The sequence below is a fragment of the Ischnura elegans genome, chromosome 11 (genome assembly GCF_921293095.1).
Source record: "Ischnura elegans chromosome 11, ioIscEleg1.1, whole genome shotgun sequence".
Lineage (NCBI taxonomy): Eukaryota > Metazoa > Arthropoda > Insecta > Odonata > Coenagrionidae > Ischnura > Ischnura elegans.
This window is the reverse complement of record NC_060256.1, coordinates 64,893,109-64,919,593: the sequence shown is the minus strand read 5'-3', so window position 1 is coordinate 64,919,593 and position 26,485 is coordinate 64,893,109. Positions and strand designations below refer to the sequence as shown.

Sequence of the window (26,485 nt, the reverse complement as noted above, 5' to 3'; positions counted from 1 at the left end):
CCGGCGAATAGAAATGCAGTTTACTCCCTCGTGACTTGAAGGTTGCTCAACAGAAAAAGACTGAGGTAACATTGTAACCATTAGCCAAAATAGTGAAAATTATGCATTTTTCTAAGTTGTAACATTGAAATTTAACTAATATTAAAAACTTCCACCACATTCTGCCACACATCATTGATGATATAACTGTAGGAGTTGTCGATGCAACATTTTTTTAGATATGCTGGAAATAATTATTTTTTACGAATAATTCATCATTTAATTTTATCTATCTTATGCTTTCGGTTACTTTACCTTATTAAGATGTTGCCACACGCTTGAAATAAGACATCACATGCTTTATTTAGTTGATAACTACAGGAAGACTACTCCATTATTAAATCGCCCCTTTGAGCATGTGCACAACTAATTCATAATCTTCACAATCGGCGAATACTTTTACTGTTAATTAGTTTCATTATTACTTCCACGTTATAAGGGACATTTCTAGGATATTCTCTGAAGTTCTGGACATTCTATCTCGAGCTGCTCCTCTTACCACCAGCACTGCCATCGGTGCGAGAAAGTCTCCAATATTAAATCCATTTTCAGCGGAGACACTTCTCATTTTTTCGCTTTACCAACGTTACACTGGTATCCCGGGAGTTACTACCAAAGTAGCAATTTTTACACTGGTCCTTCGCGACCGTCTTTGACGTCTTAATTCCAATAATTCTCATCAATGTAGCTTGGTTTTCAATCTTATATCGCAGTTCCCATGGTGTTCTAAACTCTGATACCGGCTGATAAAAGTGCAAATGAACATGTGATGTAGGTTATTTTAGCTGATACTCGGCATTCTTCAAAAGGCTTGCACGATAATTGTATTGATGTAGGAAAACTAAAAAGTCAAGTTTGCTAAAAATAAATCTACAGATCCTGATTACATGATCATCTCGTTAATGCTCGCTGTAACTGACTTGGATAAAAATATAACTGCCAATTTATTTTTTTCTACCAGCACTTGCGTAACTTCAGAAACAATTTTTCAACCTTAAAAAAACTTAATGCTCAACAAAATTTAAGGAAATATCAGATCATACATACCTTAAAAAAATACGCAATTAAATACATCGAGAGGACCATTATATACGAGTTCAATCACAAGAAGCGTACGTGGATGCGCATTTGAAGTTTGATCTTCCATAGCGAATATTATTACTTTCATACCAGTCAGTGATGTCATTCGTCATCCAATTTAAAGCTCTGCTTCAATCTTGGCCCTTAGAATCATTATCTGAGGGCCGAATTAGAGCTTAGAGCAGCAGAGGCATAACTATATGGCATTCAGATATCGAAATAGATTCAATGACTGGCGAGGCAAAATTGAAGTTAAAAAGAATAGATTCCCTCAGGGTATCAGATTTAATGAGTTTCCGCCGGTAAAACTCATTTGAGGAATGATGCTAGGGGCTACTGCAGGGTGAACTCTGTCGATTTGGTGACATTTCTAAGTTTAATTTCCGGGAAAAAGTAATCACAGCACAAAATCTTCAAAACGGAAATGAATTCCAGATTTCGACAAGTCTATACCCTCCAATGCTCCATTATCTAAATTATAATTTAATATGCGGTAGATAAAATATTTTGTAGCTCACTTATATGTTCAAAGAAGGCATGTAACAATTTCCGAGAAATCCTTAGTTACAATTCCTTTTTCCTTCATATGAAGTACTTCTCAATAAAACTCAATAACTCAACAGTAACTTTCTGATAAAATTAAAATATATGATATCCTCTCATATGTCACCAAAGTAACCGATTACTATACGCCTACATATACCGATGAAAAAGTCAATCGAATGTTGATGCATTACCCATTACGTTTAAGATGGGAAATAGAATTACGAATTTTCAAAAGATTAGTGAATATTTTGTCTACCTTCATTCTCAACATGTGTGATACAGAAAGGAATAAGAATGTAAAATAGAAATGATCTTTTTTCAAATATGAACGACATGGATCATGGTCTACCACGACATTAAATAGGCTTAAAATAGCGATTTTGAAATCAAATGATATCCTATTTACAACATTTTTGCGTTGATGCAACGGCAAATGGGAATAATTGCATACTTGGTGTGGCAAAATTCGATATATTCGTGAAAAAATGCCCACAAATCATAACACAGCCGGATAAAGTGAAGAAACCCAACCAGGTTTCGGCCAAAGGATAAAATATTATAATAAGCATATTACAATGCGGAAAGTATTTGGAAAATTCTCAAACTTTCATGCAGCTTAGCGTACATTAACTCCTTATTTTTAACTGGCTAGTTGAGGAGAATTGCCGTCAATTACTTAGTAAATTCTTACCATATTCTTTCAAATCAGTCAGATTTTGCCATTCTGCAAAACATTCAGTGCGTTTCATCACAAGAACTTCACTTAACCTGAGCCAGGTGCACGAAAGTGATGTGATGAAGAAAATGTATTTTTAACTAAATCACTATGATGCGAATAAATTCCTCCACATTAATGCTCTCCACCGAGTCCTGAAATATGTCTTGCACGAAAATCTACCCTCACAAAATACTGTATTAATTACAGAAAATTTCATATCACAATAGAAAAATATTTGACCCGCAAATGCTAAAAAAAACAACGCTCCTTTATAGATGAACCTAGCAAATCAATTGAAAACAGTGTATTTATTAAACACTTTGGACTTTGGAAGCGTCCTTGTCCTTTTTATAGCCATAAATAATATGCAATGATTACTATCCTTAGTATTTTAAGAGTGGCGGTAAATCTCACTGAGATGATAAAGGACGGAAAACGGGAATTAGGTACAAAGCAACAGCAAAAATTTTGGTTCAGGAAGTGGGATAATTGCAGGCACGAAGTAGTATTCAGGTCGAGCACTGCATCCTTGAAAGAAGGGTTTTACAAATGCCTGGAGAACACAAGATTGTGTAAACCGAACTTTTAAAGGAGATGTTATGCGGTGGAAGGAAAAGGAGGAAGATCTTAATGAAACAGAGTTTTAAGGGCGAAAAATACGCATGAGGTGAAACAAAGTATGGGAACAATGCTTAAAAGTACAACAACGCTTTACATTTTTCACAGTGTGGCATAGGTAGTTCATGGCAACGAATATTGGCTGATAAATATGGGAAATTATCTTAAACAGTATTCATCCTTTTATTTGCCACACACATGCTTCCTATACATTCAATTCAAGTTTTATATTCAAAAACTTCCAGAAGTTTCTGTGCCAGTTACAACAAAAGTACGTACAATAGAAAAGACGTAATGGTAAACCTACAGCATAATGTCTTTGTTAAATAAAATTTTCTGCGAACAGAGCGTTTAAATCAGGCATAAATAAATTGTTTCCAGCTGCTTCGTTGCAGTTAACAATTTAAATTCAATTGTACCCCTATATAAATTGAGATAAATTAGAATTTTACGGGAGTTATAAGTTCAAATTTTTAATGAAGGGCGATTTTTTCAATATTCTGCTCACGTTAATGGAATATAACAAAGGTCTAAAATGTTTTAGAGGTTTTAAGGTAAATAATTGTGTACATTAGGTAAACATTTAAAGATGCTTGTAAAAATAATTAACTCCATATGAAGTTTACATAAAAGGATGTATGTCGTAAGAAAAATGGTCGGATGGTGTTGAGAGGTCGGAAAAAATAATAAAGTGCCTACCGCGTGGATATGAAGAAAAGTAAATGAAAGAGACGACGCAGAAGGGGGTAAAAAACTTATGAATTGATGGTAATGAATTAGTAGGAAAGGGATATGTATAAAAACCGCAGAAAAACAAGGGACGGATCCTTTTTTTCTTACGCCAGCCCTAATAATAGTCCCAGGAGGACAAAATATGTCACCAGGGATACAGCTCTCACCATACCCTTAATGGAGTTTCAGGGTTCTTCTTTTTTCCTTGGCGAGAGTACCTTTCAGCCAGACGAATCTCCTTGATGCAAACAGCATGCTGGGAACACACTTAAAAACCTGCAGTCGTAAACAGAAAAGTACCTACTAGCTTTGAAAGTATACCCATTATAATGTATTCTTTAACATGGAATGCGGCAAATAATTGGGGTGTACGTGAAATAACACCCTTGAATCAACAATATTCTTAAGATTTTCTGGGCCAAAACTCACTTATCTAGGAATTAAATTCGACTGATCATATTTAACAACGTGATTGGCAACTAATTATAAGCAAAAGGAGCATAATTGAAGATTCATTATCGTTTATTGTCTCTATACTCGGAAAAAGTAAGACGGTATTTCTAATTTCCCGACTAGTATAATGAAACACAGCGATGTAAAAATAAGCAAGATACAAACTATTTCTGCGGAATAAATTTGTATTACATGCAGCATGGTATTCGTCAATGTATGGGACTAAATAAACTCCAATGAAATCAATTACAAAGAAATATATTTACTTACCGAGATAAAAATATGTGTTTCACCTACGTCATCTTCGTGATGACTTAGGAAATTGACTAATCTATAAAGAAAAGGTGCACACAGATATCATTCTGTCTTTTTATTTTAATCTCAAAACAAATAGAGTGTTTTAACGGGATCATTGTCGTCATGTGGTACAGAGTTATATCAGTCACAGACAGATATACATCCATAAATATATATTTTTCAAAAGTAAATGAAGGGGAAGTATCAAAAGGAAGAATGGAGGGAAGAAGTAGGGGAGGAAGCACAGAAACATAGAAAAGAGTCCATTGTACAGTCAAATTAAAATAAAGCCGGACTCGCGCAATACCGGTGCGAAAGCTGGTGGAGGGGAAGGGGAAGAAGCGAGTGGGTAGGGTAAAAATTATTGGGGAAGGCAGTTGAGGTAATGACGCAATTAATCGTAATGACTCATTTTATTTTATTTTGATAGATTCTTTCCTAACTATATTTCTGAGATTAATTGACATAATGGACGCGGCAACATAACCCAAAAGTTTTTAACTAACATGACGAGTACCCGTGAAAGCTTTAACGAATAATTATTATTTTTACTTCTATCTAAAATACCTATTTTTGTACCTGATGATGACTGCAAGCTAGTTGAAACACGTGTTGTCTATAACTATTCATTCTACTTACTCTTGTACTACCGAAAACAGTCCTATTTGCGTTTTCAAACAAGGCATTTAAGTTAAAAATTAAAGGTACACTTACATCCATCCCCTGGATAAGGGCAACCTACCCCAGGCGGGACTCGAACCCGCGAACTCTTGTGCGGCAGGCAATTCAAGCCCATCCCACTCCACCCTCGCGTCCAAGGGCGTTAAGGGCTACAGAGTTTTCTATTAAAATAAGTAGACAGTTCCTACGATATATTTGTTCACTTGTTCACTATGCCGTTCTACGATAATACTCCCGACAAAGTTGACTTTCATTAATGAAGAGATTCTTCGCTTCTTAAGTCTTAGTGAGACTTTCCGGAAGTAGCTGCAGCCATGGTCAAGGAGGCGTCGAGGAGCTCATGTTGGCCATATGAAAAATATATGGATAACTCTACCATCTACTGAGGATAACGTCAAGATTTTTGCTTTCAGGGAATAGTCCTGTCATACATGGCTTATAAGATTTCTTCTCCTGGACTAATAATTAATAGTATTTTTCACATCGCCAAATTCTATTATTGTCTGGGCCCATGGGCATAAAATAACTATAAATAACGTAATCATTATGTATATTATTCTTAAAAAAAAGCCTTTACACTCAACAATATAAATTACATTTAGCATAAGTTGCATTGAAACTGAGCAGAGAGCAAAAATAATCTTAATTTGAGTAATATCAAAAGTAAATCCTTGTCATAAGGTATTACGGGGGGTAAATATATCATGAAGATTCTATAGTTCTATTAAAACAATATTGAGGATAAGGTTTAGAAATATTCAGTCAGTTGCACATTCATGATTCTGCCCTGATGAAATTGCGATTCGTATGAAATTATAAACAGGATATGTGTTTTCAAGAGCAGCAAAACGATTACTTGAATAAAATTTACAAATTTCATGAATGTGGAAATTAGAAGCTATCACAGTTAAACCTTGTAATTTACCACATTGTTAGCATGAATGATCATATCGCTAGAACAAGAGCATGCAAGAAAAAATTGGTGGCATGCAAGCAACGTGCAATTTCAGTTCTGAATTTGAGTTGATAATTCATTAAGACTGCCAAAGACTTGAGAGCGGATGCTATCAAATACTGGGGTGAACACAAAGTAGTTATATTACACAAACACTCCCCTTCTACCACCATTTTGAGTGGCCTAATTACCTTTTCCAGCTATACAATCGAGTTCATTTCGGAGTATTATTCATCAAACTTACAAAAGAGCTTATTTTCCTTGAATCCGCTGTATTTAATGAAAAGACCACGATCAAAGCCAACGGAAACAATGGTAGTGTCTATATGTACCTAACGGAAATATCATGCTACTTTCATAAAATAATACGAATATTTTCGCAGGGTATTCTTATGAAGATAAATATAGAAGTGGCCACTAATCCTCGCTGAGGTCATAAAGGAATATTTTTACCCAGCTACGATCATTCCATTTTTGCAAAATTCATAACGTAACCAAAAATCTCCGCAAATACTAATGTGCTTGATGTTTTCTCAGGAGAACCTGAGCACTATTGTTCTAATCCATCATAATTGAAAAGAAGGCATGCAAAATTTTCAACCATGCTAACTATTAATCAACTACATTATGTTAATTAGTGGGCAAAAATTGATTCAATCAATCCATTGCTTTACGACTGTTGAAGATCAATGCAATTAGCAGTTAGAGAAATATCTCTGATATCCTACCTAATTATTTGAAATTAGCTCAATGAATATTTTAAAGTTAATTCCGATCCCATTAATTTTTTAATGGAGATGTAGAAACAAGAGAGAATATAAACATAGGAAATAAATAACGAATAGAGAAAGCGGGTGAGACGAAATATATTAAGCTTCTTTGAACATTCTAAACAATTATAGATAATTAGAAAACCATCATTATGTGCTAGAACAAAAAACTTTCACCGTAAACACCGTCACGAAATGAACGCCAATAGCTTAAAGAATATCTTTCCCTCGAATTGTCTTTCCATTAGCACTTTTTCTTGTTTACATACACTTCGTCATGTTGGCACGTTTAGTGTGAATTACGGTCAGCTTTTACCAAGATCTGAGCCGCTTCACATTCTTACCGGAATGCTGCAGCTAATTTATTTCACCATGAATCGCGAAGAAAATGATTTAAAATGAGGTATGTAACGACGAATACTTTGAAGAAATTAGCAATAAACCTTAATTATTATTGCAGTACATTCTTTGCAAAAGACACTACAAAGACACACTCTCTAAATTATCAGACTTTTATTTGTTATTTTGCATCACTATGTTGTAGAAAGTGTGGGGAGCACCTTGATGAGTGACCGCGAAGGAAAACGAAATGCTTTTTCTCATAATAAAACTCCAAAAGACCTAAAATAATAAAGATATTTGAATTTTAGGAGTGGAGATGAGAAGAAGCAAATATAGTAGCACAGTGTGCTGAATTGGACCTAAAAACAGTTTGTTTTACGGTTAATAACACACATAGGCCAACAACTGAATACCCAGATTGTGACTTAATTCACTGTTTTATAAAATCACATTATCTAAATTTTCCTAAGTCAAAGCATAAAAATTAGAAAAGTTATTGAAAAAATCCTCGTACATGGTCCCCGGTCTACCCTAAGTATAAGGAAATTAAAACTACATATTTCGAATAAAATAAACTTAAAAATCCTAATGCAGAAATGCTCCTATCAAACCCGTGCCCCAAAGCAGGAAGTCCAAAAGGAAAGCAGAGTAATAAAAAGATTCATATGCTTTCATTATGCGTCAAAAAAACTGAAATTGATTTTTTGCTGTGGATGTTACGGTTTCTTTGCCGCAATACCCCATTATTCTGTCATCTTAGCTGCCGCTTGCAATATGTGTCGGTTACATAAAAGTACTCTAATGACAAAAGCTAATAAAACATTTTTTGAATGCCTAATGAAATGAAGCCCTTACCGTAACTCCAAAGAGAAAGATGTGATTTCAACAACAACGGAACTATATTTTTTTTAATAAACCTGTGTATAATTCCCGTTTACACTGTTTCTGTCCCTAAAAGTAAAAACTATATTTACATTATTGAAAAAAGTTTTATATAATTCATAATATCACTTTTTAAATACACATTTAAATATGAACTAAGAAGTACAGAGAATCTTCCTATTTCAGAAAACCACCCTATTGCCAACCATTAGGTCTGGCACTGCCATAATCCAATAAAAAGCTTAGTGTTTCTTCAAAATCTAGTTAAAAATAGGAGGAGTAATAGGAAAATTAGAGAAACATTGGATGCCTTAAATCCGATTTGAATCCACATTGGCCAGGAAAGGAAGTCACTTGCTAACTCAAATGTGCTAACTGAAATCTCATCAACCCGGACTTAATTCAACATTGAACTCCACTTAGGGAATACGGCGAGATTGAATTCGTGACGACATTCACGAGAGAACACTTTTAGGCTTAGACGCTGCAATGCTTAAAATAAAATGCATCTCCCAAAAAGGATACAAATTATGAAGTTAAAGAGTAAAATCAGAAAGAGAAACAGAGTAACATACAATAAAAAATGTCTCGCGTACACTCCAAAGGCTTATATTACTATTAGTATAATTAACAGATATTATAAAATTTTTCATGTAACTTCCCCTTACTGTTTTCTGGGTGACTTATCAGATGCATTTATAGCTAAAGAGGAGGATCACTAAACGCTTACGTAACTCGTTTAGGTTTTGGTTTAGAAATAAAACTATCAATTACGAATTTAGAAGGGTGCAGTTAAAACAAAAAATAATTCGTCACCACTTCCCGGAAAGCACAAAGATATATAATGTGTTTTTTTACATCATTATTTTTTTAAGGTAAAATTAAGCGTTAACTTCCAGACATGAATTCTTAATTCGACATTAAGTCTGATGGCAATTAAAAATGATCAAAGAAGTACTGTTACCGGTAACTGAGAAATTCCAAATCTCTCATTTAAGCTGCAAGTGTACGCAAAATCGGCCAGTGTATGATATTAGGGAGAGCAATCATAAATCTTCATTTGTCCATTAAAAGAAATTGGAAATTGCACTAAGACCCGATAAGCCGAACTAGTTTCAAACTGGATTCAGTAATTGAGTGGGAAAAGGTTTATTGGCGAAATACAAATTCTCCTCCTTAATGCCTGGCAATCAAAACTAGAGTTCAATATTTCCAGATATTTGCCACCGAATAGAGAAGTTGGTGACCCCCTTAGATATTTCCAGATCGAAATCAGAGCAGAGAGAGGAATGCTGCTCTTAAAATTATTAAACGGGAGCAGGTATGGACGCCAATAAAGTTGCCATACTTCACCTACAATAACTAGAAAAAGGTGCTTACGGATTAAAAGATGGATACAAACGCTTCTTTTCATATAAAAGGGAAGTGATGGTGAAATGGAACACAAAAAATATGGTAAACGATCCTCCAAGCAGTGGGGCAAACATTAACCACAAATCCGCTATGAGGTTAATAAATGTAAAATAATCACCAGCTACACCTTTTTTAAGTTCATACTTGTAATAATGGGATTAATTTTTTTATTGTAATCTAGTTAGATGGAGTACACGCGCTTTAATATTAAACAATTAAATAATATGCAAATAAACGAGAAAACACAAACAAATGCTTAGATTTGTTCATCTGTAAATGCAGCCCACAGCCTAGGGACAAAATAAATCAATGCATCATAATTATCATTGTTATAGGAGGGAGAAAAGCTGCCTGCAGATATGAAAAGGCTGCTGACCACTGACCGACGTCTAAGTATACTATAATATAAAAGATAAGCATTGATTTACTATATAACCATATTATTAGAGCCATTGTAGAAAGAATGGGAAATTTCCGTATAAAGGTAGCAGATTTAAACATACCATAGCAGTAAAACATATAAAGAAAATACATTTTCCCTAAACAGTCTAATAAAATCGTCATCGCAAAAGCTGGAAAAATTAATCAATATAAAATACAAAATAACATGCATTTATACGAAAAACCAAAATTCTGATTCCATGCAGACACGCTCGTCATTTTCTTTCGTCGCCAACACTGCCAAACTTATTATTTAATTTTCTATAAGAGATTCACTTCCCAGCGTACTTTTGGTAAAAATTTATGATATTTAACATGAAGAAAGTACTTGCCTATTTCTACCAACCCAGCTTTCGGCTCGCAATGCCATTTTCGGTACATAATGCTTATACAATGGCATTATGTACCGAAACCTTGGTGGGTAGTAATAAAGAAGTTTGGAAATGGTACCGTGATTTTATTATCATTTTAATTCTTTCTATTTTTACTTCCAATTTACTTTTTATTTTATTGTTTCTATTTTTAATTTTTTTCGTTAATTTAAATTTATGTGAAAATTTTCAGCAAGAAAAACGATCTAAATCTAAGCCAATACGACTGTGTTTTGACTAGACGCGAAAGCACTGCAGGAATAAGAGAGTACATCAATACATATAATCGCCATAACGGCTCCTTTAAAGGCTGGGACACAATCAACGCTAACGTGAAACGGTTACGGGAACCGGGAGAACGTGAGACGGGGAACGCCACTGAGCGGTCACAATTGACGTTCCCGTGGCCGGAAAGAAAATTGACTAACGCCCGCGCAGTGGTTTTGTTTGTGGTCTTCAGTCTTTTCGTTTGTGTGTAGGAAGAGTTTTTGAAGAATGTTCGAAATTGACGAGGATACGGCCATGTACCTTGGTATCATGTTAATGACATCAGGGTACATGCTGTACAAAAGAAGAAAACGGTGGTACAACAGGAGGTGGTGGGTTAGGCCGATTAATCAAGATCGGGAGCAACGAGGGGCATATTCCAACATTTTCGCGGCTATGCGGACCATGGACGAGGAGGAGTTTTTTAAATACACAAGGATGAGTCGAAGGCAATTCGACACATTAGTGAAACTCTTGACTCCGTTGCTCAAGAAAAGAAGCCAGAGGAAAGCTCTTTCCGTTGGTCAGAGACTGGCGATGACTCGTAAGTAAGTATTTGCGTTATTACGTGGCAGTCTTCTCGTACCTATAATTGTGATGTTTATATTTATACCGTGTTAATTTTAACATTGACAGATACTTGGCACATGGAGGTAGCACAAGTGCACTGGGGTGGGAGTACTACGTGGCTAAGTCGACTGCACAAAAGGTGCTGAAGGAGACATGCCAAGCCATTTGGAGAGCTCTCTCTCCAAAGTATTTGAAGAGACCTCAGGAGGAAGACTGGCGACGCATTGCAGACGGCTTTCATTCAAAATGGAACCTCCCCAATTGCGTTGGTGCTATTGACGGCAAGCATATTGCCATACAGGCACCCAGCAATGCTGGAAGTTTATTTTTTAATTATAAAAAAACGCATAGCATAGTGTTGATGGCTGCCTGTGATGCTGAATACAACTTCACGCTCATTGATATTGGAGCATATGGTTAGTAATTTCTCAGATCGAACCAAATGTTATAAAGATGACCCTGTTGCCGTATCATCAACATTCACCCGCAGTGGTATTGAAATATATTTGTTAATTTCAGGTTCCCAAAGTGATGGAGGAATATTTTCAAGGGTTATCGGTAGAGCTGTGGAAACAGGTGACATTGTTTTCCCTCCTCCTGAGGTAATTCCAGGTATGGCCCAGGAGATGCCATATTACCTTGTGGGAGATGCTGCCTTTCCTCAACGGAAGTGGTTGATGAGGCCATATCCTGGAAGGAGCCTGAGCCTGCAAAAATCAATTTTCAACTACAGGCTCTCTCGGGGCAGGAGAACGATAGAAAATGCCTTTGGCATTTTAGCTTCGAGGTGGAGAATTCTTAGAAGTGTTATGGTTGCACAGCCTGACACTGTGGAGGCATATGTGTCAGCTTGTGTGTGCCTTCATAACTTTATCAAAAGTGAAACTTGTGGCTCAAGATTTTATTGTCCCCCAAATTATGTTGATTCCGAAAATAATGGTGTGGTGAATGAGGGAAACTGGCGACTGGAGATGGCAGCATTGAGAGGTGTTGGGAGATTAGGGGCCAATATAGCCACCAGGGTGGCATATGAACTCAGGGACATGCTGGCTAATTATTTCATTACAAGGGAGGGAGAGGTACCTTGGCAATATCACAAGGTAACCAGCATAAACTGATATAGTAGAAAATGTTATGTATCCACATATCCCACATCATAGTTACTTTCTATTTTATTCTGCCTCAAAATAGGCAACATAGTCAAAGAAATGTAGGGTAGAGTGGGCCACAATGAGATTTTTCAAGTTTACCAATGCTTTTCGTTTTATGTTCTAGATTTAGGGTAGCAGAGGAAGGTACATTGTATCAACTGGAAAATAATAATGTGAATGTTGTCTCATTGTAGCCCACTATCCCCTGCATTTATTTTACTATGTTCACTATTATGAGGCAGTGGTTAATTTTTCTAGTGTAGCATTGCTTTTCGTTTCATTTTATAGATCAATGGTAACACAGCAAGGTACATTGTATCCATTTGAAAATAATAATGTGAATGTTTTCTCACTGTGGCCCACTATCCCCTGCATTTATTTTACTATGTTGACTATTATGAGGCAGTGGTTAATTTTTCTAGTGTAGCATTGCTTTTCGTTTCATTTTATAGATGAATGTTAACACAGCAAGGTACATTGTATCCATTTGAAAATAATAATGTGAATGTTTTCTCACTGTGGCCCACTATCCCCTGCATTTATTTTACTATGTTGACTATTATGAGGCAGTGGTTAATTTTTCTAGTGTAGCATTGCTTTTCGTTTCATTTTACAGATGAATGTTAACACAGCAAGGTACATTGTATCCATTTGAAAATAATAATGTGAATGTTTTCTCACTGTGGCCCACTATCCCCTGCATTTATTTTACTATGTTGACTATTATGAGGCAGTGGTTAATTTTTCTAGTGTAGCATTGCTTTTTGTTTCATTTTATAGATGAATGTTAACACAGCAAGGTACATTGTATCCATTTGAAAATAATAATGTGAATGTTTTCTCACTGTGGCCCACTATCCCCTGCATTTATTTTACTATGTTGACTATTATGAGGCAGTGGTTAATTTTTCTAGTGTAGCATTGCTTTTCGTTTCATTTTATAGATCAATGGTAACACAGCAAGGTACATTGTATCCATTTGAAAATAATAATGTGAATGTTTTCTCACTGTGGCCCACTATCCCCTGCATTTATTTTACTATGTTGACTATTATGAGGCAGTGGTTAATTTTTCTAGTGTAGCATTGCTTTTTGTTTCATTTTATAGATGAATGTTAACACAGCAAGGTACATTGTATCCATTTGAAAATAATAATGTGAATGTTTTCTCACTGTGGCCCACTATCCCCTACATTTATTTGACTATGTTGCCTGTTGTGAGGCAGTTCATTAATAACATTTCCTTGTATGATTTTCATTTTATGTTTAATACATGCCTGTCTACCAGATCTGCTTCTAGTTATTCATTATTGAGGGGACAATTATTGTATAGAAAACTTTGACTCTACTCTTAGTCCTCAAAATAGCAAATACATTCTTTACTCATTCTGTTACCTCAAAATGCTGGTAATCTTCTTCATTCAATTGTCAGATGATTAGTACTTTAGGTTTAGGGTGCTAGAGTTAGCTGCAAAGTTGTATGGGGACACACAGATGCTTGTACCATGCTACTGACATCCACAAATGATGCCATAAAGCAAAATTGGGAAGACTTCTACATTTTATGGTTGATAATTTGCAGAGCGCAGACCACAAGCTATAAGTAGCTCCTACAGAAAATAAGTGGCAGAAATACACTGAGAGAAATGGAAAACTGGTTAAGAATTGTGAAGGATAAATATCAAAGGCAATCAGGCTTCTTCATTCGTTTGCTGAGCATTGATTTATTGGTCTTCAAATGAATACATAACTTCCAGAAGTTTTCTTTTAGCCTGATTCTGCTGCTTGCTCGAAAGCCTTCTTAAATTGCTCAAAAGGCTACGGCAAAACAAGTCATTCTCGTCTTCCTCATCCTTTTTCGCCTTCTTCTCGGAGAGGTACTTAGAAAATCCTGAGAGGCTGCTGACAAGTGCAGTCTCCAAGTCAGCTCCCTGCTTCCTTTTCCTCAAACTAAAGGTATCGGGGGAGGGAGAAAAAGACTGAGGTGTATGTTCAGGGGAAGGGGAGCCAATTGAAATAGTATCAGGTGATGGTGCGGAGACAGGGATGGTTAAGGAAGCAGATGAGGGACTAGAAGATTCTGTAAGCTCGAATGAAGTGGGTGAAGAAAGAGGTAAAGAGGGTTTAGGAGAAGGTGGTAGTTCTGGGGAATCAGAAAGAGTGAGCAGAGGGGAGTTAATAGGGTCCCTGCAGTTGCCAAAGGTCCTGCAAAGTTGAAGCAAATGACATAGATAATGCTCTCATATCGCTATGTGATTCATGATTTGTCATAATTCATTATAATACAGTAACAACAGGCATTTGTCATAGATTACTAAATTCCACTCACTTCCGAGCCCTGATAAATGGCTGCAACCACATCATTGCCTCCTTAAGTGGCCATCCCCTTCTTGGCATTGCACCAGAGCCAGAGGGTAATCCACTAGAATCCGCCTTTAACTCGCGGACAAAGCGATCACGAAGGGTCCCCCAACGTGAAGAGCAATCCTGACCTGTAAGAGATATGCATGATTTGATTAGATTAAAAGGACCAGGAAAGAGAACATGAAGAGTATTTAGTTTCCAGTAAATTAATGAACATCAAACCCCTCTAGAATATTTAAGATCTAGTAAAATTGGTCGAAAATGCCTTGCATTGTGGTTAATATAATTATCATATTTTTTATCCAGAAGATCATGTTACAGAGTGCCACAAAACATGGACACAGAACATGCCATTGAAGTTAGGCAACCAAAATATATATTTCCAAAATGTACATAGCATCATAATAGGGTCACGTGCACATATTAATGTGACTTGGTTAAGTTATCATGAATATCTGATGAATATCTCCTGATTTGTCCTGAGCCTATGGAGGTTGAGCTGTGTTAACATACACAATAACAATATGTATAGGCATGGTACTATGAGAAGTTCCAGCTCAACAAACAGTGGTCAACATGCATCTTATCTTCTTCATTTACCCATGATTGCTCTTAATGCCCTCTTCTGCCGGAGAAATTCTTGGCTTAGGAAAGTAACTGCTGATCCCCAGAATATATGGCATAATTGACTATACTCAGGAAGTTAAAATTAAACAAGGTCATAAGTACCCCATGGGATAGAAAGTTTCTTAAAAACCTTAGTCCATACAGGACCACATATAATTTTACAGATAGATTGTTGACATATGAAGACCAAGTTCCAGTCTTCAATGATCAGACCCATGAATTTTGTTTTAGTTGTTGGACAGAGATGGAGATTTTATAATTCTTAGTGCTTAAAGGAGTATAATTATTTAATAGCAGTAGTTTGTTTTCAAGATATTCAAATTTAATCCGTCGGTTGCACTCTATTTCCAAACAAAACATCATCTCCTGACTACAGCAATGATGTTTGATCACATTGAGAGATATGCTGAAATCCTGCTCAACTATCTCAATAAGTACTCTGACATGCAACAGACTTGATTATTTTTATTTATCTACCAAAAGAATTCACACATTCAGAGGTACCTAGTAAAGCAGGTTTTTTCAGGATTTTCATGCTTGTATACCATGCGATGAGCACTCGACGAAATCTTATTGCACTAGATCACATTAATACAAGTTCAGGACGAAAAAAAGTCAAAAAGACTTGGAAATTTTCATGACAAGGGAGGGACAAAAGTCACACATTGGGGTATGAGATAGCTAATATGCTGGAAGGATGAAGATGATCACACAGTCTTGCTAAATATAACCTACATATTTGCATGCCTGATGCAGTTGATGACAACATTTAATGATGAGATCTCTCTTCAAATGTTTAGTTGTGGTGAGAATGTAGTCACTACATTCTCACCACAACTGTCAGAGAAGGATAGTCATTTCCTACGTCATAAGCTATATAATCAACACCCACTTGTAAATGTTTGTTAGTCTTACACTTGCTATTGAGCCCATTTCTTAACTTCTTAAAGAGCATGGTGATGATAAAAAAACATATATGCATTCTAGGGTATATTTGCTTCAAGTTATTTATGCTACTAACACATTTATGACACAAAGCATGTATAAGTATTTAAGTTTTGCTGATAATTGTTACCAATTCAATATATCTGTATTACAGCTATTTGAGAAATCTAGGACGTGTAACAACTATACGACCCAAAAGGACCAATGATCCGTTTTTTTGTTTACAAGAAAGATAGCGAATCGACCATATACTCCAATGGTAAAAATCCTCCAGTGAAATGAAAAACTGCCAAGAAGTAAAACAAAAATTAACTTACCACTTGCTTTCAAGACTTCACCTATGGAAGCCCACACCCTGTCTTTCAGGGAAGTGTCCCGGAATTCCTTTCTGCTCCGGTCATACAACACCGGGTAGTTTTTTACCAGATCAATTAGTAACTCGTCATTCTCCATCTGAAATATAAAAATGGATGTAGTGCAAAATTTCGATACATTAATTCCATTTTATCCATAAATACACTAAATTTCAACCTCACTTCACATGAAACTCGCAAAACACATTAGGAAGTAGCTGTGAAGAAATGTTGTATTAAACAGCATCCAAGTGCTATTACATTAAAAGTACATTATCAACGCGTCATTTTGTAAATAGCCAAACAGGAACTCAAAATGATGTACTAAAAAAAAAAACTCAACGAAAGGAATTTTGATTTTCGAACGTAAAAACTGTTAATTACGGGCTGAAAACAATGAAAACTTAGCGTACGTCAGTACTACCAGATATGCGTTAAAATTATGTGTTTAGCCGATGAATTTAAGAGTGTTTGGCACATCACCATGGGAAGATAGCATCTCGAAAGAATTAATATTTTCTTCAGTAAATAATTGCCGAGAGGGGGACGATAGTATGCATGTAAATTAAATTAATTAATGGCTTACCTTAAATGAATCCTCTTCAGCTCACGTTGCACGACAACAACAACTGGTATATTCAGCAATGGGCGCCAAAAATGCTGTATCGCTGTGTGATGCCGTAGATACCTTTCTCTGCCAACAGGTGGCTCCCATTTTCGGGTTCCTCCGGCTCTTCTGATTGGCTTTCCGTGTACGGGACACGGGAAGAGATGAAAGTTGCCCATCTCTCGCGTTTACGTACTCCCCGTAAACGGTGGTTGTGTCCCTTCCATAGAGTTATTAAAGGACAAGAGATGGCGCTCCCTATGCTCGGCTGTCAGAGTCCTCTGGATGGCAGTTCTCTACACTACTCCCTCATAGGGTCGAGTCGTTCCATACACTTCCACTATGGGAATTGAGACGTCCGCCATTTTAGTTCTTCCGTCTCTATAGAATCTTATGGGGGAAAGTGATATAATGCCAGTTTTTTCATAAATACGCGATTCCTGTCGCATTTTCGGTAATTATAAATTATAATATATTCAGTCTTGAGGTACTAGGAACACTTTACTATCAATTTGTAAATTTTAAATCGTGAAAAATAACAAATATTCGCGCTTCAGTTAAGTTTTGATTCTTTTCACAGGACGTTTTTCTATATATAAAACTCTCATATTTATGTCTGAAACAGGGTAAATTATTTCCAAAACTACTGTTACTGCTCTCAGGGCTACTATGTAGCGATTTTTTCTCGTCAAAGGAATAATTTCAGATTTTGAATAGTCCAATATCAGCTGAGAGAGAATTGTTATCTTCTGATCGGAAGAGATTTCGCATGTAATATCCGAGTAAACTTCCATGAAAACAGCGCAATGGATATTATACGAGGAATTTGAGGACAAGTCTGGTCAATTTTTAGTGCCGACAAATCGGAAATATTATCCTACCCCAAAATTAGACAAGAAAAACTACAGAAGTCACAAGCTGACATGCAGTTTTTGTACTTTTCACGAGAGTTGCAGATCATAAAAGATATCATCAAAGGAGGTATATAAAGGAAAAAAAATCACATTTTTCCAAAGTATATAATGTACACACACCAGAAATGTTACATTTTAAGATTTCCAGAATGATTTCACAATTCCATTGAAACTATTATTATTTTCATAATGCAAAATAAATAAATCTGAAGTGCACATGATGTAACATTTCTATTAAAATGGATTCGAATTAGTAGGAGAGAATGATGTACAGGTGATGACAGCTGCCACACATCTTGCATTATTCTCAATTTTGCTATGTTCCTATACCACCAATGACATTGACTTCTCGAGTACATGAACCTGTAATTAAAAATGTAAATAAAATTTCGTTAATTACACCAAAAGCATTAATTCACAAGTAATTTTAATGAACAGCATCTCAGTGATACATCAAATTCTCACAATCAACAGTCATGATAAAGTTCTATAATGTGTAGATGTTTATTAAACATGCAATCACTTAAGTTTCTATATCATATTTCATGGTTTGAGCAATAGGAAATTAATAAATTAAATTTCAATTGGCAGACAACTTTCGGGAAATTAATTCTATTACCAAGATGGCAATCTTCCTGTCAGCATACAAAATTATAAAAAGGAATAATATGACATTAACATTCCTAAAAATCTAAAAGCGCGAAATACGTACTCCAGGAGTAATAATCTTTCGATTAAGGCAATAAAAAAATAATAGGAAACCACCCTATTGACTGTATAAGAGGAATCTCAGAATAGTAGTGAATTTATGCACAGCAAGACCAAACTTGCTTATCAAAAGAGACACTAGTAATTATGAAGAACAGATTTCAACCCCAGAAAACTGTTCAGTGAAGAGTTCAAGTCAATGTTCATGGTACCCTCAAATCAATGAGATGAACAACATTTAAACTCTCCATTAACACCGTCATGGAATATATATTCCTTTAAGTACAACATATAATGTAGTAATTTGCCAAAAGGATTAAGCAATCCACACTTGTGGAAAGAAACTAACTTAAAAAGAGGAATCTCAGAATTGCAGTGCATTTATGCACAAAAAAACTAAACTTACCCATCAAAAGAAGTATTCTCAATTATGAAGAAGAGACTTGGCACTAGAAAAAGCTTTGAAAGCAACTGAAGCTATACCAAGAAGGGCAAGTATCGAAGGAAAAATAAATACATTGGCCTATGCTGCTGATGTAGCCTTAATAGCCTATAGTAAAAGTAACCTCAAATCAGTAGCCCAAGTAGAATAGTAATAAAAGTAGGATTACAGGTAATTGAAGATAAAACTAAATATATGAAAATTGGAAGAGTAGCAGAGCCTAACATTTCTGTCACCATTAACTGCCAAAATGAAATAGATGAAGAGATACAAATGGGGATAAATTAAGCTAATAGATGCTACAGGAGCCTTATAATGTATTCTACTGAAGACAAAATGATTCTTTGGTGTTCTACACAACAAATATGAGAACTAAACAAGAAACCCAAAAATTACATTTAAATATGAATTAGCTTCTGCATGTTTATCGATGAAGCCATAATATCTTTGGAAAAGAATGATGCCAAGCTTAAAATGATAAAAATTCAGCCAATCAGTGATGTATAAAAAAAGTAAAGCTTATACTACAATTAAAGTTAAGTTCGAACTCAAAGAGAACCAATGCGTCTAATATTTATATGCCACTTTCATTATGAGGTTTTTGGCTTTTACTTTTTCAGTGCACCATTTTCCTCTAGGAACTCTAATGAATTACCTTCAACAAATATATTCAAAGCTACAGACACTAACCTCAACCCTTAAGAAACAAATAAATGGCAATGTGGTACCCTATTCATACATACTGGTGAGAAAGGGTAGTTGAACGTTCAATGTCAGGGTATTTCGTGTAAAACGTAGAACTTACCCAATCAGTAATTTAACATCTTGCACTAGTTCTTCCTATGTTGCTCCCTCGCCAAATGACACCCTTGGAACCTGCTTGAACAGCAGCAGCAACATGCAAGTGATAATGCAAATCAAATTTATTAATTTATTCCAATGGTAAACATTACTAATCACTAGAATATAGAATCAACGCAAAAGGAAATGGCAGAAAGTCCCCCTACGGCTTAGGATAAACACCATAAATGGATTTAGGAGTACAATATCCTAGGTTTATCGCAACATATCACTAAGAAATGCATTTAAAGAAGTTTTTATTGCAACAGAAATCATGATATCTCCAAGATATCATTAAAACCGTATTATTTTCACACAATACCGCATCAGGTCTTGAATAAGTTATATCTACACATTAACAATAAGCTTCCACTCCACTCTTAACAATCACTATTTATATAAGATTTATAAAAGCACAATTAAACGCACAGGCTTAATAAAAGTAAATATAAAAGTAAAACAATAAGTTCTAGAGAAATGTACATGAATAATATACACACTGACAATAACGCATTGAAATTGAAATGGTGTACGAAGAAATAATCAAAAACTCCTAGTTATCCATAGCCATATTTTTTTAATAACTCTCAATAATTAGGCATGAATGGTACCGTCCTCTTTGATAATCACTGAAGCCATTTCAGAAAAACCTAATTAATTATATATTTCCATATTTTACAATTAGTTACTAAGCTCGAATACGTACCACAAGTAAATATTCGGCCAAAGATGTTGAAACTTCAAGTACACAGGAGCAGACAGCAGTATAAGCACTGGGCCACGACAAAAGTTCGGTGTTGATGTATTTTTCCGTTTTAACCAGCCCTAGGAATGTAATCCTCTTCAAACAAAACTGGAATTAAAAATTCGGAATGAGTCATGGAAAAGATTAGTCGCAAAAGCGACTCGTCGAGATTTTAATTACATCCTAAAATTAAGCATTCACACTACTTCGAAATATAATAGCCATTCTTTTCATGAACTACACACAAATAAAGCAATGAAAAGCGGAGTTTCGTCCACTAATATGTATCCGGATATGCAGATTCTAGTCAAAAACGTAATTTCCTTTATTGATGTAAATGACCGTAAGATTACTTCATACCGGCATTGACAAAAACAAATATTTTTATTGAATACAAAACTAGCAGCACTAATAGTTATTGTTACACTTTCTGGTACGTAGTAAAGAACTACATCAATCATCTCTGCAACCCAGACTAAATATTATATTTTAGTCACAAAATTTCACATATTCCATTGATGAATAGAAAACACAGAAACACAAAAACACTCGTCAAGAACCTCGCCGGATTATCTAAACCGGAATACATATTTTTTAAAATTACTACTTATGCACAGTTCAAACCTAATAATTGAAATACGTGGATCAACACTATTAAAAATTTAAGGTAATAGTATTAAAGGAACCATTAAGTGTAGAAAAACTTACCTCACGTAGGCGGGAAGACGTTGTTTGGTGTCACTTGTCCCTTCGGCGTATTTGAAGCCATTTCGCTCTTCTCTCAGTATTTTGAGGGAAACTAAAATTTTTAAACACGTCCTTGGTGCTAATGGATCAATTAGGAGCCGAACTACAACCTATTGTGCCGTATTTCTACTACAAATAACGGAAAATCTTGCCGAGCAACTGCCAGCCACATTCACTGTCTATATGTAAAAAACAAGTGCAGAGAACAAAGATGGTAGGATGCGACGACTCAACTTTGTAGTGTATTATCAACAATCCAGAGGACTCTGCTCGGCTGTAAGCGAGGGTGAAGCCGAGTGGGCGTAACCGTCCGCCATATTGAGAGTCCGTGGTTTTACATTGGCGTAATAGGCCAGAAGCTGTACATTCACAATTTTTGTATTCATAAGATGTCGAATTACTGAGAAATGTGGATATAATCGGTAATATGGATAATGTGGCACATTTTCATTTTATATGACGTATCACAGCGGTAAATTAGCGTGTAGGAACAAAAGAAGGAATATCGTCTGCTCGTGAAGGGGCCTTGGAAATTTAAAAGAATGAATGGAGGATTTAAGGTGAATATCAATTCAGATAAGTATGTATTATTAAATTCACTGGTCGAAAGGTAAAAGCGTACACTAAGGGAACGAGCGGAGCTTCTAATGAGGAGAAGAAGACTTCCGTAGATGTTCGTGTCATTTTCCGCGAAAAGTAAATAAAACTTAGTGAACATTAAATTCCGAACAGACACACGAATGATAGTAAAACGACGGAAAACTCCCCTATACGCTGTCGGACATTGATATTATTTAGGCATAATCGTATAATTACGGACAATTTCGCGCATAAATCCTGTTTTCATTTGCCATTGAAGAACAATATACATCAACTCTGTGGTAATGTTTGCGCAGCACTTTAAAATACTGCCCATAATAATCTACCGAGTACAAATGCCAGTTGTAAACGACTGTAAGAATTACTTCCACACAGGCTATACAGAAAATTATGACATATGCTTCTGGGAACCCTGAAAAATTCTGGCAATGACACAAGTTATTAAAAGATATACGCAAATCCTGAAGCACATATGGCCACTCATGCAATGAAATCCCATAATCATATGTGGAGGAAGAGTGGAACTGCATGTCCTTACACATTATTGACTAACCTTGGCATGACAAGTGAACTTAAACAGGAAGTTGCATGTCCACCAGAGCTTCAATCACTCACTTTGGATCCAAACTAAAACATGCTGTTGGGTATTTACATGACTTCCGACATTTTATATTTACCAAAATTTCAACAGAAGTCACATTCAATTTCCAATTATTACCTTCTGCAGTGGCGTAACTAAGAATATGCTTTGGGGAGGATGAGTGGCCAAGGGGGCGACTCCCCCAAGAAATCGGGGTCCATGAAAATTGACCGGATATGCATTTTACATCATTTTGGTACTTAAAATTTACCTCTAAGTAGATGCAGTAATTGTACATCAAAATTAGGCAATAGTTTCATATTTTTTTCTCCAAGGCTTAGGGGGGGATCTATCTCCCTTATCCCCCCCCCATAGTTACGCCACTGACCTCCTGAGTTGGTAATTAAACAGTCCTACAGTTAATTAAGCCTTTGGAATATTGTTGCCTGCAACCCCCCCCAGAACAAAATCTTGGATACGATCATGCTTGTGCCCCCTCAAAATGAAATCCTGGAACCACCCCTGCATCTCTTTATACTAGTTCTGTATACTAATAATAGTACCACAGTATATGCACATTCAGCATCAAATTTAGACAAACAACAGATACAGCTGCTTGAATTGAGTAACAGATGATCCAAAGATAGCAACAGATTAATACCAGCCCAACAACAATTTAAAGTATTTGAAAAATGATCATACTCGGCTTAAGATTCACATTACCTCAAGAAAATTACCACTTATCTAACACTGAACAAAGCAAGAGCAACAACTAGTCATTGGCAAAGAGAAAGTGGACCTAAGTGGACTAAATTTCATGCTACATCACTAACCAAACTCCTGGGATGTAAAAGATTTTTATTGTTAATTATGAAACTAAGGATACAAATGGGATCCTTAAGTGTGCTCTAAGGTATTTCTCTGATGATTGCCTGTTAAGTTTCCCCTAGATAACTTACAAAATAGTGGGACTTCAAATTGATGGACAATTCATCTCACTAGGTTGCCCAATATATGGACATAGCAGTCATTTATGAAGGAAAAAATGAGGAAACAGCAAATACCAACATCATGGACAAACTTGCATTCAAGAATTTATTAAAAACAATGTACTAACTTAGCTCAAGTAAATTTATTGCCACTCTCGTGTAAAACCTTTAATGAAGCAGGGTGAACACAAAATTCTAGTACGAGTTGCCTCACAACCTACCTCTAAGATTAACAGTGAAGAGTCCATGCAGATAAAAAGTACACTGATGCCTGCCAAATAGCCTGATGAAGATGTGGTGAGAAATTACAGTTTGGGTTAACATTCAATTGAAAAAAAAACAATAATTTAATTGGACAAAAGCAATTTTATTTACACGATGTGCATAATTACATTATACATTACATATAATTACATACATATATAATCATTGACCCCTAAAAAGAACAATTTTGTTCAATTTTTGGCGTATCTTGCCAGCTTGGAGGGACTCAGTCCTGCATTTTGCTACATAGTGAAGCCTTATATTCACATACTCATGGCAAACAGATCTTATAAGGTGAACCCAATGATTATTTTCTGGCTCCTGTTCCAGAGCATGGTCCTTTAATGCATGGAACACATTACTCCCTCCAAACATCTTCAACACAGAGGATACAATGTACAATATATTCACTTTCACATTGTGCAGAGAGGCTCGAACAAGTCTCTCTGCATGTCTGCATATTTTCACGACATCGTGAGATGGCATTACAAGGCCACCCCTATCCTTCTTCTGGATAAGCCCACATGCCTCATTGCCATCACCCCTCAATACTGCACAGCAAGTGCCACACTTTACCTTCTTCTCCAGTGTTCTGACAACAAATCCAGCAATATAGGCAACAATACTGTCTGCTACCTCAGACAAATCATGGGGATGGGGAAGAAAGTAGCAATGGTCATGGGATGTAGGATCTTCCTCAATGGCAGCACTTCCATGACAAGCCGTGCCATTCAAAATGCCTAGAGAGTTGCATCCACTGCCACTCCCAACATTTAAAATCTTTAGTTCCTCTAAAGGAAGGCAATTACCTTGACTAATGCCCGACACCTGGCATTGAACCAGCAATTTTTTGTATGCTGAGGAAAACTGCCTAGCTGTTGGGTTATTATTGAATCCCCCTTGGGACCTAATGCAGGAGAAAAATATTTCTATATGGTCCTGACTCAATTTGTAGGTTGGAATATATTTAAGGGGGGGTTGACTGCCTTCTGCAAGGGATGAGTACAAACCAAGAAGGCTTTTTATATTTATCATGAATCCCATGAACCCAACTTTTCTATTTGACATTGTTATATTTACCCCTTTATCATCTTTAATATCAGAGATATATTTGTCAGCGTAAGTTAAAAAATCAAACACCTCACGGGAATTGAAGGCGCACAGGGGTTTCTTCCACCCCTTCTGAAGGATATTTCTGGAATTAAAAATATCAAATAGTCTATTGAATACCCTCAGGAATTGGCACAATGGAGCTGACCCTTGGAATTCATCCACACCAAGCTCACTACAAAATTCAATTGCATCAGCTACAGAGTTACTTATCAGCTGTGTTGCAAGCTTAACCTTCATCTTCTGTTTTTGCCAATGAACATGAGCATTCTTCAGCTTGTTAGCAAGATGCAAGCCCTCTGAGTCTTGCAATGCTTTTAGCTTTTCAATGAATTCCCACTTGATTAAAGCATGGGATCCATGGACTAAAGTTTTCTTCTCCCCCAAAGTATTTCTGATTAACTTTATCATGTGCGACGGATCCAAAAAAACATAAATAGGATTTTTTGTCACAGGGTGAGCAAAATAAGTTGCATAATCAGGAGGAGCAAACTGACAACCTAGCGTTCTTGCCATGGCGAGATTGCTTGCAGCACCATCGAATGTGACAGCTGTTACTATTGCCCCAGTGTCATGCACTTGATGCAAAACCTGAAGCATCAAGTTTGCTCGCTGCTCACCACTAATGCCATCTGACAAAAAAAATGCCACAGGGATTTTCCAATTGGCATTTACACCCACAATCATGAAAACAGTTGCTTCCTTAGCGACAGGGATATCATCATCACTGAATTCAGTGCCAAAATTCACGTAACCATGGTACTTGAACCCATCCCACTCAACATGTTTTCTAATAGCCATGTCATCAACTAACAATGTACAATAAATAGGATACTTCGATTGGTTAACTTGAAGTCTTAGAGTATTTAGCGACTCCATCGTGACTCCGGGACTCCCATTCATGGAGCTATACCATTTACTAATGGTACGAGGGTGGGGAAGACATGTCTCCCAGAGGCGTCGACGGGCGGTCGCGGTGGCGCCTCTATCCTTTTTCCTTCTCTTCCTTCCCCTCCCCGGGTGTCTGGGCGTATAAGCCACTGGCTTGGTTCCCGGCCCCGGTGTATTGTATCCTCGAAGGGCTCCCTTAAGCCCTCACGCGTTGTAGAAAAGACACGCCTTGATGTATTTCTAACATTTACTGGAAAAATTAACCAATCTAAAGCGGGATAAAAATGATCATGCGCAGATCAATTCGTGTTGCAAATTCATGTACCTATGCAAAACTGAGAAGCAAATGGATTGGGAAGAGGGCCTAATGGGTTTATGGCAACATCAATTAATAGAGCTATTTTGACTAAAAAATAATAACTAATGAAATAGT

At 36.2% G+C, this 26,485-nt stretch overlaps 2 protein-coding genes across 2 annotated transcripts; one reads left to right on the top strand and one right to left on the bottom strand.

The window, feature by feature from the left end:
• Positions 1-11,157: 11,157 nt before the first annotated feature.
• Positions 11,158-13,615, top strand: LOC124167972. The gene is made up of 2 exons (XM_046546047.1): positions 11,158-11,591; positions 11,695-13,615. The coding sequence occupies exons 1-2, from the start codon at positions 11,537-11,539 to the stop codon at positions 12,291-12,293; spliced, it is 654 nt and encodes a 217-aa protein (XP_046402003.1). The 5' UTR covers positions 11,158-11,536; the 3' UTR covers positions 12,294-13,615.
• A 435-nt stretch (positions 13,616-14,050) lies between these two features.
• On the bottom strand, positions 14,051-16,927 carry LOC124168225. The gene is made up of 3 exons (XM_046546363.1): positions 16,580-16,927; positions 14,656-14,818; positions 14,051-14,531 (listed from the first exon to the last, which is right to left on the bottom strand). The coding sequence occupies exons 1-3, from the start codon at positions 16,713-16,715 to the stop codon at positions 14,051-14,053; spliced, it is 780 nt and encodes a 259-aa protein (XP_046402319.1). The 5' UTR covers positions 16,716-16,927.
• Positions 16,928-26,485: the final 9,558 nt, after the last annotated feature.

Coding starts and splice junctions, on each gene's coding strand:
- LOC124167972 (XM_046546047.1), top strand. CDS start 11,537: ATGGCTGCCTGTGATGCTGAATACAACTTCACGCTCATTGATATTGGA. Junction 11,592..11,694: donor CATTGATATTGGAGCATATG/GTTAGTAATTTC, acceptor TGTTAATTTCAG/GTTCCCAAAGTGATGGAGGA.
- LOC124168225 (XM_046546363.1), bottom strand. CDS start 16,715: ATGGAGAATGACGAGTTACTAATTGATCTGGTAAAAAACTACCCGGTG. Junction 14,819..16,579: donor TGAAGTCTTGAAAGCAAGTG/GTAAGTTAATTT, acceptor TATCTCTTACAG/GTCAGGATTGCTCTTCACGT. Junction 14,532..14,655: donor CCATTTATCAGGGCTCGGAA/GTGAGTGGAATT, acceptor TCAACTTTGCAG/GACCTTTGGCAACTGCAGGG.